The sequence below is a fragment of the Periophthalmus magnuspinnatus genome, chromosome 10, assembly GCF_009829125.3.
Source record: "Periophthalmus magnuspinnatus isolate fPerMag1 chromosome 10, fPerMag1.2.pri, whole genome shotgun sequence".
NCBI lineage: Eukaryota > Metazoa > Chordata > Actinopteri > Gobiiformes > Gobiidae > Periophthalmus > Periophthalmus magnuspinnatus.
Genome location: NC_047135.1, coordinates 15,231,485 through 15,243,442, shown reverse-complemented (window position 1 = coordinate 15,243,442; position 11,958 = coordinate 15,231,485). Strand labels below are relative to the sequence as shown.

The 11,958-nt window shown below is 39.5% G+C and overlaps 1 protein-coding gene across 1 annotated transcript; it reads left to right on the top strand.

Annotated features, from left to right (window-relative positions):
• The first annotated feature begins 88 nt into the window (after positions 1-88).
• Positions 89-11,891, top strand: syvn1 (synovial apoptosis inhibitor 1, synoviolin). Its single transcript, XM_033974636.2, has 16 exons — positions 89-278; positions 1,170-1,445; positions 2,934-3,026; positions 3,259-3,411; positions 5,189-5,237; positions 5,662-5,765; positions 6,162-6,288; positions 6,389-6,488; positions 6,598-6,663; positions 7,430-7,546; positions 7,655-7,812; positions 8,051-8,194; positions 8,829-8,975; positions 9,571-9,754; positions 10,172-10,296; positions 10,796-11,891. The coding sequence occupies exons 2-16, from the start codon at positions 1,314-1,316 to the stop codon at positions 10,987-10,989; spliced, it is 1,893 nt and encodes a 630-aa protein (XP_033830527.1). The 5' UTR covers positions 89-278; positions 1,170-1,313; the 3' UTR covers positions 10,990-11,891.
• Positions 11,892-11,958: the final 67 nt, after the last annotated feature.

The window sequence follows — 11,958 nt, the reverse complement described above, 5'->3', positions numbered from 1 at the left end:
AACCCCACCTCGTTTATTTTGACTAAAAGGGCGTTCTTTAATCTGTTTAGTGTGATTGTGGTTGCGCATTGTTACCGTAAAACCGGATGTGATGTGGCCGAAGGAACAAGCCAAAGATAAACACGTCGCCGTTGCAAACCGGGGCATAAAAGCGTAAATTTCACAGGAGACGCGAAATCTGTAAAATGAAGCGAAGGAGAGGGATTTGAAGAGAGTTTGCAAGCTCTTCCATGTTTTAATGCAACGTAAAAAGAGGAATTCTGTGTAATATTGTGACGGTAAGTCTAAAAAACTGGTTAGCATACACCAGCTAGCATCGGCTAATTATGAGCTAGCCTCTTTGACAGTTTAGATCAGGTACTTTCCGTGTTTACAAAGTTTCAATTGATTCTTAAACAAAGTACACATTACAGTAGGATAAAGAAAGTTAAAGTATGAAGGTGGGGAAAACAAAAGGGTAGACATGATTGAGTGCTTATTGTGAGTCTGAAAAAAAATGCAAGTTTAGCTACGTTAATTGAAATAAATCATGTTAATAAAATGATATGAAATGGCTGCATTATTTTACCATAAATGCTCCAACTTGAAGATAGAAATGTGCCAAAACACGTTAACAGTTCCATAACAATGTCTGACAGCTGTGGTAGAAGATACATTCGTTCTGTTGTTGTTTAAAATAATTTAATATTGTGTTTTATCTAAGGTCAGTGCATGAAGTGATAGCTACATTTACGTTACAACTTTGCAATGAATGCTTTTACTATTTTCAAGTACAACTAACCGTTTGAATTTAGTCTATTTATTTACTCAAGATTTGTTCAAGACATGAAATTATGTGTGATTAATCATGTATCATTCTCTATGCACTATTGTGCAAAAGTTTCAGCTCCTGTGTTTTATAAAAGGACTCCAGTTAAACCTGGTTTAGTCCTGGTTTATTCCTAATTTAGACTTGATAACTGATTTCTTTAACTATTAGTATTAATAAACCTGTTTAGTCTTTGTTCAGACCTGTTTTAAGTCCACTTTTACCCCATTTGACTTTTTAAAAAATGAAAATCTTCAAAAAAATTTTTACTAGTGGTTAATATCTGACACATTTTTAAAAACAGTTTTGCATGTTCTGCCTGATCACTCATGCTTGTCCCTCTGTTCCTCTCTTGTTTTAGGTGCAAGTTTTGGTGACGTTTCAGTGCAGATTTTGGTGGCGTTTTGGTGCAGATTTGGCTGATTTCCAGTGATTTTGGAGCAGACACTGTTGATTTTGGTACAGTTTCATTATTTTGGACCGGTCCCAGTTAGTCGTCTGCAAGATGGTGCGAGCGGCGCTGGTCACTGCCTCCAGTCTGGCCCTGACCGCGGCTGTGGTGGCTCATGCGTACCTCCTCAAACAGCAGTTCTACCCTACTGTGGTGTACCTTACCAAGAGCAGCCCCAGCATGGCCGTAAGTCCTTGTTTAGTCCTGCTTTTTAAAAATCTTTCTAAGTCGTCGTGCTTTTTCCCAAGTCGTCGTGCTTTTTCCCAAGTCGTCGCGCTTTTTCCCAAGTCGTCGCGCTTTTTCCCAAGTCGTCGCGCTTTTTCCCAAGTCGCCGCGCTTTTTCCCAAGTCGCCGCGCTTTTTCCCAAGTCGCCGCGCTTTTTCCCAAGTCGCCGCGCTTTTTCCCAAGTCGCCGCGCTTTTTCCCAAGTCGCCGCGCTTTTTCCCAAGTCGCCGCGCTTTTTCCCAAGTCGCCGCGCTTTTTCCCAAGTCGCCGCGCTTTTTCCCAAGTCGCCGCGCTTTTTCCCAAGTCGCCGCGCTTTTTCCCAAGTCGCCGCGCTTTTTCCCAAGTCGCCGCGCTTTTTCCCAAGTCGCCGCGCTTTTTCCCAAGTCGCCGCGCTTTTTCCCAAGTCGCCGCGCTTTTTCCCAAGTCGCCGCGCTTTTTCCCAAGCCGTCGCGCTTTTTCCTAAGCCGTCGTGCCTAAGTCCTGTTTTTTCAAGTCCTTGTTTTAAGTTTGGGTTTTGGTCCTTTAGGGTTTATTTTCTTTTTAGTCTTGGTTTTTCTGACAGGGTTTTAGACTTGGCTTAGCCCTGGTTTTTAGACTGTGTTCACATTTTTTGGATCCTGGTTTGTTTGGTCCCCTTCTAATCCTGGTTTAGTAATGGTCTAGTTCAGGATTAGTTCTGAATTTTGTTCCGATTTAGTCCCAATTTTGATGTGGTCTGTGTGCAAGTGTCAACACACCTTTACCGTCTGGGTTCTAGACTGGGTTTTAGTCTTGTTTTAGTCCTGGTTTAGTTTAGTTTTTTTTGTCCTGGTTTTCCACACAGATTTTCCACAGTTTAATTTTTAGATTTCAGTAAGATGGGCAGGAGGTTGACTATTCAATGGAAACTAGTTTTATCCTGAAACATGTAGACAAAAAAGGTGACAACATTTAAATCAACCATAATTAGTTATGAGATGAAACTGGGTGTGTCTCGGTGCAGCCCTGGTTTAGAGCTGAGACACTGTTGACGTTGGATTAAAACTAAAACATTTGGTGGCACTTTTATTTTCAGAATGGTGAGAAATTATTACCGTATCAATGAATAAATATTAAGTCCTCAAAACGTTGCATATAACCGAAAGCTGAAATCCATGAATAGGCTGTGATCATAGAATTTGATGATGTAATTTCAGATGGAGTAGGAGCCTATAACTATGGGAGATTTTACTTTGAAACAAAATTGCAAAGGTGCCACTTTTTCAGGCTATTGTAAAAAAAATATATATATAAAAATTGCATTTGATTATATATACAGACAGAGAATACATTGAACTTTGTGCCAGTTTTAGTTTCATGTGGATAAGCCCGGTAATTACAGAGATATTACTGATTTGTTGACCTGGTTCATGGTCAATATGACATTTCACAAATTCCGCCATAGAATTCTGACCTGATCCTTCTGCTCCAGGTGCTGTACATCCAAGCCTTTGTCTTGGTCTTTCTTTTGGGGAAGTTCATGAGGAAAGTTTTCTTCGGGCAGCTCCGAGCGGCTGAAATGGAGGTAAAATCGTGCCAAAATCCACTCTAAATCTAGCTGCAAGCAGTCAGGCCGTGGCTCAGGCCGTGGCTCAGGCCGTGGCTCAGGCCGTGGCTCAGGCCGTGGCTCAGGCCGTGGCTCAGGCCCCGGCTCAGGCCCCGGCTCAGGCCCCGGCTCAGGCCCCGGCTCAGGCCCCGGCTCAGGCCCCGGCTCAGGCCCCGGCTCAATCCTGTATATTGTTGTTATATCTCTTTAGCACCTGATTGAGCGGTCATGGTACGCAGTCACAGAGACGTGTTTGGCCTTCACAGTTTTCAGAGATGATTTCTCTCCTCGGTTTGTGGCTCTCTTCACTCTGCTCCTGTTCCTGAAGTGCTTCCATTGGCTTGCTGAGGACCGCGTTGACTTTGTGAGTCTCATTTTACACTGCAAAATTTTTTTTAAAGTTTACACTACACGTTTCATAAAATTTTAGTTAACACAATTGCATTTTAAGATTTTACAAAAAAAAAAAAAAAAAATTTCCTAGTTAATTTTTCTAGTGTGACAAATTTGGCCCAAGTTTATAATTTCACTGCCTGGTTTGTAATTCCACTTTTGTTACCTTGCAATCTCACTGTAAACAAGAGCCAAAGCCTTTCGAATTTACACAAGGCAGTATTTTAGTATCTTATCTTAGTATCTTAGTGCCTATGAAAGGTTGGACTCCTCATTTTGGTTAAACACAGTTAAGCTCATTGTATTTAGGACTTTACTAAAAAAAATCCCAGTTTGGTAATTTTGTTTTGGTTTCAAATTTCCAATCTCCTGGTTGGAAATCATGACCTCATCTGGGAATTCCATAACTGTTACCTTGTAACCATGCTGTACACTGCACCAAAACTCCTCTGATGTGCACAGAAATGATTATTTGTCAGTAAACGAGAAGAAAACACATTTATTTTGTTGAGATCATATTTAGAAAAAAATGTGTGCGAGTAAATTGTAAACATATTGATGACATCACACTAGGGAGAATTATATCCAAAACATTGGCGTACAAGTCTTTACTGCTTGTATTTTTCAATACATTTTTTTTTTTTTTTACTTTTCTTTGCAAATTGCTTTTTGATTGGTCCAAATCTATAATTTATATTTACAACAGGTACTATGCCACCAATGTTTAAGAAATTCGTGAATCATCACAACCTCATATGCACTTACATTTTTTTTCATGGATGTATAAACTATGAGAAAAAATGCATTACTTTCGCATAAATTGTCTCAGGTTTTTGAATGGAATTTTTTTGTATTTAACATAGAATTATACATAAATTGCTACTGTATTGTTGCAGCTGATGTCATCAACATGATGCTAAATTGAGGGCATTGCTCTGTTAATCTGTGCTTTTTTGTAATTCTTTATTTTCCGATAGTGTTTTAGAGATACAGGATTTATTTTCAAAAAATTGCATCATGCATTTTTTTCACCAATATATACTTGTAAACAGAACTTTATACAGGTAGTGAGAGAGAGAAAATGTCGACCCACAAGAAATAAAAACAGTAAAACACAAATTTTAAAAATCCACAAAAAGGAAAGGGAAAGAAAAATTTAAACTGCCCAAGTTTAGTTATGCCTTTACAGCCTCAAAATCTGGTTGCAAAGGCTTTATGTATCTGACCCTCATTATTTAATGAAAGCCATTTTTTTTAGACAAAGTAGAGAAAGTAATTGCTTCCATTACACATGTTGTTTACCGTTTTTTTTTCATTCTGATATTGTGGGAGGATCAAGGAGGAGTCATCTTTTTGTGATTACCTTTTTAGCAGTCAACATAGTAAAGAGATGGGTTTTTTTTAATGTTGCTGATTATTAAAATGGCCTAAAAAGTAAAGTAAAAAAACAGGAATGGTATGTTAACGTGAAATATATTGATTGCTATTGTGTGGAAAATGGTTTTATCTTTGGACAAGCCCAAAATATAGGCCAATGATCAGCTTCACAAACCCCACACTCAGCAATTTGTATTCCCTGCCCCAAAACGTACCTTTTGCTTAGGTGTTATAAAAAGAAGTGCACTAAACATTTCTAGTTAAACTCTCTCTATACCTGTCATACCTAACATTTAGTAGATTTGACATTTTTAGATTTTTAGTCCCCAGAATGAACCTTTTTTTTTTTTTTTTTTGGTCCTATTTTTCAGATGGAGCGGAGTCCCAACATCTCCTGGCTCTTTCACATGAGGGTTTTATGTGAGTTTTCTTAAATTTCCTTTTCTATTTCAAGTCATCCTGAAGGAATGACGATGAATAAGAACACTGGATCGAGGAATATGTTTATAAGAGTAAACTGAAAGCTCCCTGAAGTGTTCAAACTACAACAGAGATCACTTGAAGCTGTTGGCTGCAGTCCAACTTCATTCCTCAATATCCTAACACATTCCTGACATCAGGATTCTTCACTGGAAGTACCTTTTACCAATATGTGCACCTGGTCTGATTTTCACTTCTAACAAAAAAAAACTGCTTTATTTTTTTGTGTGTAAATCATTTGTATATTCCTTCAGCTCTGATGCACTGTTGTGTGTCTTTTCACTTGTGTCCTCTGTCTCTTTTTCACCTGTATGCTTTTTTGTTTACTTTTTCTTTAATATCAATTGTTTATTGTTTACTTTAGCTCTAATGGCTCTGCTAGCCGTTCTGGACTTCCTGTTTGTGAATCACGCCTGTCACAGCATCATCACCAGAGGAGCTTCAGTTCAGCTCGTCTTTGGATTCGAGGTTTGGCTCTTACCCCATTTTTAAATACAATATAAGTAGATTTTATTGACATCTATTTAACCAGGAATTGCACAGTATTTGGTAAAGAGTAACAGCAGCAGCAGAAGCTGTAGTTGTTGTTTTTTTGTAATTTAATTTAATTTATTGGCAAGGTCCATAAAGAATTTGTAAAGAGTCATTGATAATTCTGTTTCAAATATTTCAATAATCTGATTTAAACTTGGTAAAAGCCATGCTCTGGTTCCAAAGAACGACTGAAACAAACATTTCGGTAACTAAAAATAAATAGTACTGACTTGACCACTATAATAATTATTAATAGCGTTAATAACATTGAACTATCTTTCTGAGTCTCATTGATGTGATTTTAAATGTATCTAATGTTCATTTTTACAGTACGCGATTCTCTTGACTATGGTTCTGACGACGTTCATCAAATACGTGTTGCACTCAGTTGACCTCCAGAGTGAAAACCCCTGGGACAATAAGGCTGTTTATATGTTATACACAGAACTGTTCACAGGTGAGAAAGGAACTGGGACTAAACCAAGACTGGACTAAACCAGTGCTTATCCAGGACCAGGACTTGGACTGAACCTGGTCTAATCCCTGTCTGATTTCAGGGTTTATAAAGGTTCTCCTGTACATCGCATTTATGACGATCATGATCAAAGTTCACACGTTCCCTCTGTTCGCCATCAGACCTATGTATCTGTCTATGAGGTAAACCATTCCAAATAATGACATACTGGGATTTGTTCTGATAAATGTTTAATTCCTCTGTGAATGTGTGTTTTAATGTGACTTTACTGTATTTCTTTTAAAATTTCAGACAGTTTAAAAAAGCGGTGACAGACGCCATCATGTCCCGAAGAGCCATTCGTAACATGAATACACTGTGAGTCATGTTAATACTACTGCTACAGCTACTACTAGTACAGCTGCTTCTACAGCTACTATTGCTACAAGGCCTGTCATGATAATTACTATATTGACAACACGTGACAGATGAACAATATTTTGGGGGTCTATATTTATCGTGGTGACCTAGTGACAAAAACGTGGTACATTTTTTGTTCCACGATGAGATTTGCGCTGTAGAAGGTCGAATTATGATCTTCTATGACTCATTATAGGTACAAACCAACTGCTTAAGTGTTGTATTCTGTTATGTATTTATTGCAGTTCATAGTTTTTTTTACAGTTTTGTCCATTTAATTTTTTTTTACATAATTCTGCTTTATGACTTGGTTTCAGTATTATCGTTTATTGTTGTTATTTATTTCAAGAATATATTGCTCTTCAGAATGTGTTATCGTGACATGTCAGTAGCTACAGCTACAGCTGCTACTACTACTACTACTACTACTACCACTATTGCTATTGCTACTAAAACTGTATATTCTCCTTGGTTGGGCAATATAAAAAAAAAGGGATATTTGATTTTATTTTTGCCTTACTAAAATCTAAATAAAATTGCCTTTTAATATTAATTTCCTGAAGATAATTTATACACACTCATTACCATTTCCAAAAAAAATTGTCAAACATCTTCCTCCGTCTCGTGTGTACTCCAACCACATGCTTTAACTGACATAAGTTTGGTTTAAAATGTGATTACTTGCACAGCTCAATCACTCTTTCACCTGTTGATGTGTGAGCAGGTATCCAGATGCCACTCCTGAAGACCTCCAGACCTCTGACAACGTTTGTATCATCTGCAGAGAAGAAATGGTGACAGGAGCCAAGAAACTGCCCTGTAACCACATATTCCACTCCAGGTAAAAATACTACTGCTAATACTACTATAATACTACTGCAGAGAGTGCAGAGGAGAGGGGCAGAGAGTCAGATGGAGCAGAGGATCACTCTTGTCTCTCTCGCCACAGCTGCCTGCGCTCTTGGTTCCAGAGGCAGCAAACTTGTCCCACCTGTCGGATGGATGTGCTCCGTGCGTCGAACCCTCAACCTGCTCCTGCCGCTGCTCCCGCTGCACCTGCCAACGCCCCTGCACCTGTCAATGCTCCTGCTCCTGCCAACAACAATGGTCAGCTCTCTTTTACTAGACTCGTAACTACCAAAGGTCTACAGTTCAATTCTAGAATGTCCTTGGGCAAGACTCAGTTCAGTTATCTTCAACACACTGTATCCTTCTGTTGTATTGAATGTCTTATTTCTCTCCCCTTTGTCTCTCTCCCCTCCCTCTTTCTCTTTCTTTCTCTCTCTTTCTCCCTCTCGCTTTCTTCCTCTCATCTCTTCTCTCTTGTCTCTTCTCTCTTCTACAGTGGGTCCTGGAATGATGCCCGCGTTCCCGCCTGGAGTGTTCCCGTTCTGGGGTCCTTTTCCTCCGGTGCCCCCTCCTGCTCCTGCTGCAGTGCCCCCTGGTGCTGATGCTGCTCCAGGCACCTCTGAGGGCTCACAGGGCGCAGGTACAATTCTCCCACACCTGTATCAGGAGAGGGTTTTGCAGTGTTCAGACTGTGGTGTCAGGGGTGTTAGGTTTAGATGCAAAGTCTGTGGGGGTGTGCATGTAGGCTAGTCCAACATTTCTGCCTCAGATGCCCAGAATTGGAAAGGCAGAATGTTTTTGCAACATCTGTCCTCAAATGCAAAGCTTGAGCTAGAGGTGTTTGATTCTACAAAACAGGAGACGTTATCCATTTTAAATACATCTACTGAAGAAAAGTCAATCAACAGTAACTGGTAGAAGATCTGCGTGCTCTTGTACCCACTGTAACTCAACTCAAAGCATGATCACGTCACTTGTATTTCTAAAAGAATGTGTGCCACCGCTCCTGATACAAGACATTTTACCAGAATATTATATCATGAATTTCAGTTTTAACCATTTAACTTTTAGTACTTTTTGTTTAAATGCTTCTAACCTAAAATGAAAATTAATCTCTTTTTATGAAATATTATTTTGAGTAAAACAGTATTTATTTCTATGATATGGCTCTTACATTTATTTTGTTTTAAAGCATCAAATGTGATGTGTGATGTGTGTGGTGTATTTCAATTTAAAGCTAATCCGTTCCATTTAACCTCTGTCTCTCTCCACAGCCTCCAGCACTGCTCCCTTTTCAGACTCTGCCCCTGCTCCTGGTGCTCCTCCTCCAGGCTCCTCTCTCCCTGGGTTCCCCTTCTCTTTCCCTCCTCCTCCTTTCCCCTCCGCACCCTGGCTGCCCGTACCCCCTCCGCCTCCGTTTGGTAAGACATGTCACATACAATACTATTCTACTACTATACTCATTATATTACATTAGACTGTCTAATGTTTATTAAATCTATGATCAGTGTTTTGTCCCATAGGTCTCATATTACACAAAATTGACTCTTGTGAGCTCTAAGCCGTGTTTTAATGCTTTTAACCTCCTCAAAAACATACCTAAAATTGTGTTTTATTTCATTCACATGTTTTAGTAATCCTTTATTAATCTGTCTACATTTCCAAAGCTCAGCATGCCCTATTTCACCGTGTGATGTCATGGAGCAGTCATTTTCAAGTTAACAGCTACCTTTTACCTTTTATTCAGTTGAGATTGGCAATTTCTGGGCTGAAATAATCAAAATTATTCTAGTGAAGGTGTATGTTTAAAAACACAGTATGTATTATCACATGACAGAACAAAGTTTTTTCAGTTTGAGAGAAGAACACAGCTTAAATATGCATGATTTGTGTGTTTTATCATGTGTGAATTAAAAAACACAAGTCTGGCTATGTTGTTGTTGTCATAATATTGCCTCTTTAAATCCAATTGAGAGCACAGATCTCAACTCTCCTTCTCTTCCCCTCCCTCTCCAGTCTCCTCCATGCCCCCTGCCCCTCCCTCTCTCTCCTCTCTCTCAGATCAGGAGCTACAGGACTTGGAGGCCGAAGGAAGGAGGGGCCTCGAGGCCCGGCTTCAGTGTCTGCAGAACATCCACACTCTATTGGATGCTGCCATGTTGAACATTCACCACTACCTCAGCACGGTGGCCACGCTCACGTCAGTGCTCCACAAATATGAATAAAGTCTACCTGATTTTTACTTTCTTAAAAACATGAAAAACAGAACTAGTTCATTTTAAACGGTTTGCTGTGGTCCAATGTTATTACTCACTTACCTTGTCACAGTGAATAATTATTAATATATTTATAAGTGCTTTGGTCTCTGAAAGTTGTGAAAAGCGGAGTTTTGCCATCATGGCAAAGCTTACAACAACTAGCAGGCTAATGCTTACTTTCTGATAATTGGATATAAAACTTATTTTGATCTCAAGAGCTGCTTATAAAATATATTTACAGGACAAATTTTGCTTAAATACAAGGGAAAAATCGGGTACAGGGCTTTTAACAGAATTTCCTGAGCATCATGTTAACAGTAGAAATGTAACTTTTTCTGTCTTTGCTCTGCTGCTCACAGTCCTCCTCGAACAGATGTAGCTAATGCTACCGGAGCTAGCTCTACTGGAGCTAACACGACAGAAAGTGACACATCTAGAACAACTGCAGGTTCAGAGGCTGGACCAGCAGAGGGTGCTATAGCCGGTGAGTAACTAATTGCAGTTTAGGAAAACCCATAAACTGTATATATAAATCACGAATCTATTAAAATAACTGGATAGGGTATTGCTAGATTATAGCTGTTTCAAGTTGGATTAGTGGCCACTCATTGGTACTACAGCGAAAATATCCCTCCTGCCCAGAAAGGATTTTTCTCATACAGCACAATATAATCACAAACTGCTCTTGTTCGGCTGACAGGGCACCTACAGGTTGGAATTTGTGGCAGATTATAAACTTTATCTCAGCTCAAAATCCAGCTGTTGTCTTAAAAAATGCTTTTTAAGCATTAGTTTATGTACGCTCTTGAAATGTTTAGGCTAAAGAACATTTTTTGTTTTAATCCACGGTAAGGTAGCAAAAAATTTATAAGGTAAAGCAAAGTCAGGCAAACAAACAACACTTATTTGGTGGAACTGGAAAAAGGGGTCTAAAATGAGAGGTATGAGATGTGTCAGTTAATCTGTTCTTCTGTCATTCCCAGCGGACTCTGTAGGTGGTGCCACTGCCCTCTCTCAGCCCGCAGACTCCACCTCAGCCTCAGAGAGTGAGAGCAGAGACAGATCCGACGATGTCGATCAGGGAGAGGATGGAGAGCCCAACGCTGCCGAGCTCAGACGAAGAAGATTGAGGAAACTAGAGACGCCAGCTTCCCCTGCTCCCCCTTCTGAGGGCTGAGCACTGATCACATGATTCTTCCCCGATCACATGACCCCTTGAGGTCGGATTACATGACCGCATCACATGACTCTTATGTCACTTGAGGAGACTCTGATGGACAGAAAAACCTAGAGTGTGATTTTGGTTTGTCAAATGTTGTCGCCAAAACAAAAGTTAAGCTTCTGCAAAATGATTAAGGATTAAATCAGGTTTAAAGCAGAACTAAAGCAGGACTGGGCCATCTCTTTACGGGGCTAAAGAAAGACTGCAAAATGATCCAGGACTAAACCAGGACTAAAGATCCAGCACTCTATAAAGTCTAAATAGGGGGTCTACGTTATGGTTAAATTGCTCTGCTTCATTTCTGATTTAGTCCTGGTTTAGCACTAATTCAGTATGGATTAATGCTAAATTATTTACTGGAACTTCCAAAGCTTCCTGCAATCCTGCTTTAGTCTTGGTTTAGTCCCAACCTGGACCCAAATCAGTCCTGGTTTAGTCCTGGTTTAGTCCTGGTTTAGTCCGCTTTTAGACCTGCGTTAAGCCTGCTGTAGTTTGGGTCTAGACCTGGTTTAGTCCTGGTTTAGACCTGGTTTAGTCCTGGTTTAGACCTTGTATAGCCAGGAGTAAACCAGGACTAAAAAAGTCACAAAGTCATTGACGATTTGTATTTATTTCTCCATTTGGCCCCTGGACCCCAGTGCCATGCTGAAATAGGATCTAATTTCTATGGAATATTTGAGACTTCGCTTGCACTTTTGTGGGGAATTTGAGTTTTTGAAATAATAAAACAATTATTATTTTTTTAGTTTGTTTCAGTTTCAGCTGTTGGAGATATTAATTTGATCCATGTACATAATGTAAAAAGAGTTTTAATAGCATCTGTACATATGAGAATAAACTTTGGCTGAAAACCATGAGTGGATGAGTTGTTATAGACCTTGTTTAGTCACAGTACAGTGCTGGGTTAGACTTGGTTCAGACCTG

Excerpts from the sequence above, each read along its gene's own strand:
- syvn1 (XM_033974636.2), top strand. The coding sequence starts at position 1,314 with ATGGTGCGAGCGGCGCTGGTCACTGCCTCCAGTCTGGCCCTGACCGCG. Across the intron at positions 1,446-2,933 it reads AGAGCAGCCCCAGCATGGCC|GTGCTGTACATCCAAGCCTT; the intron begins GTAAGTCCTTGT and ends CTTCTGCTCCAG. Across the intron at positions 6,664-7,429 it reads ATTCGTAACATGAATACACT|GTATCCAGATGCCACTCCTG; the intron begins GTGAGTCATGTT and ends ATGTGTGAGCAG.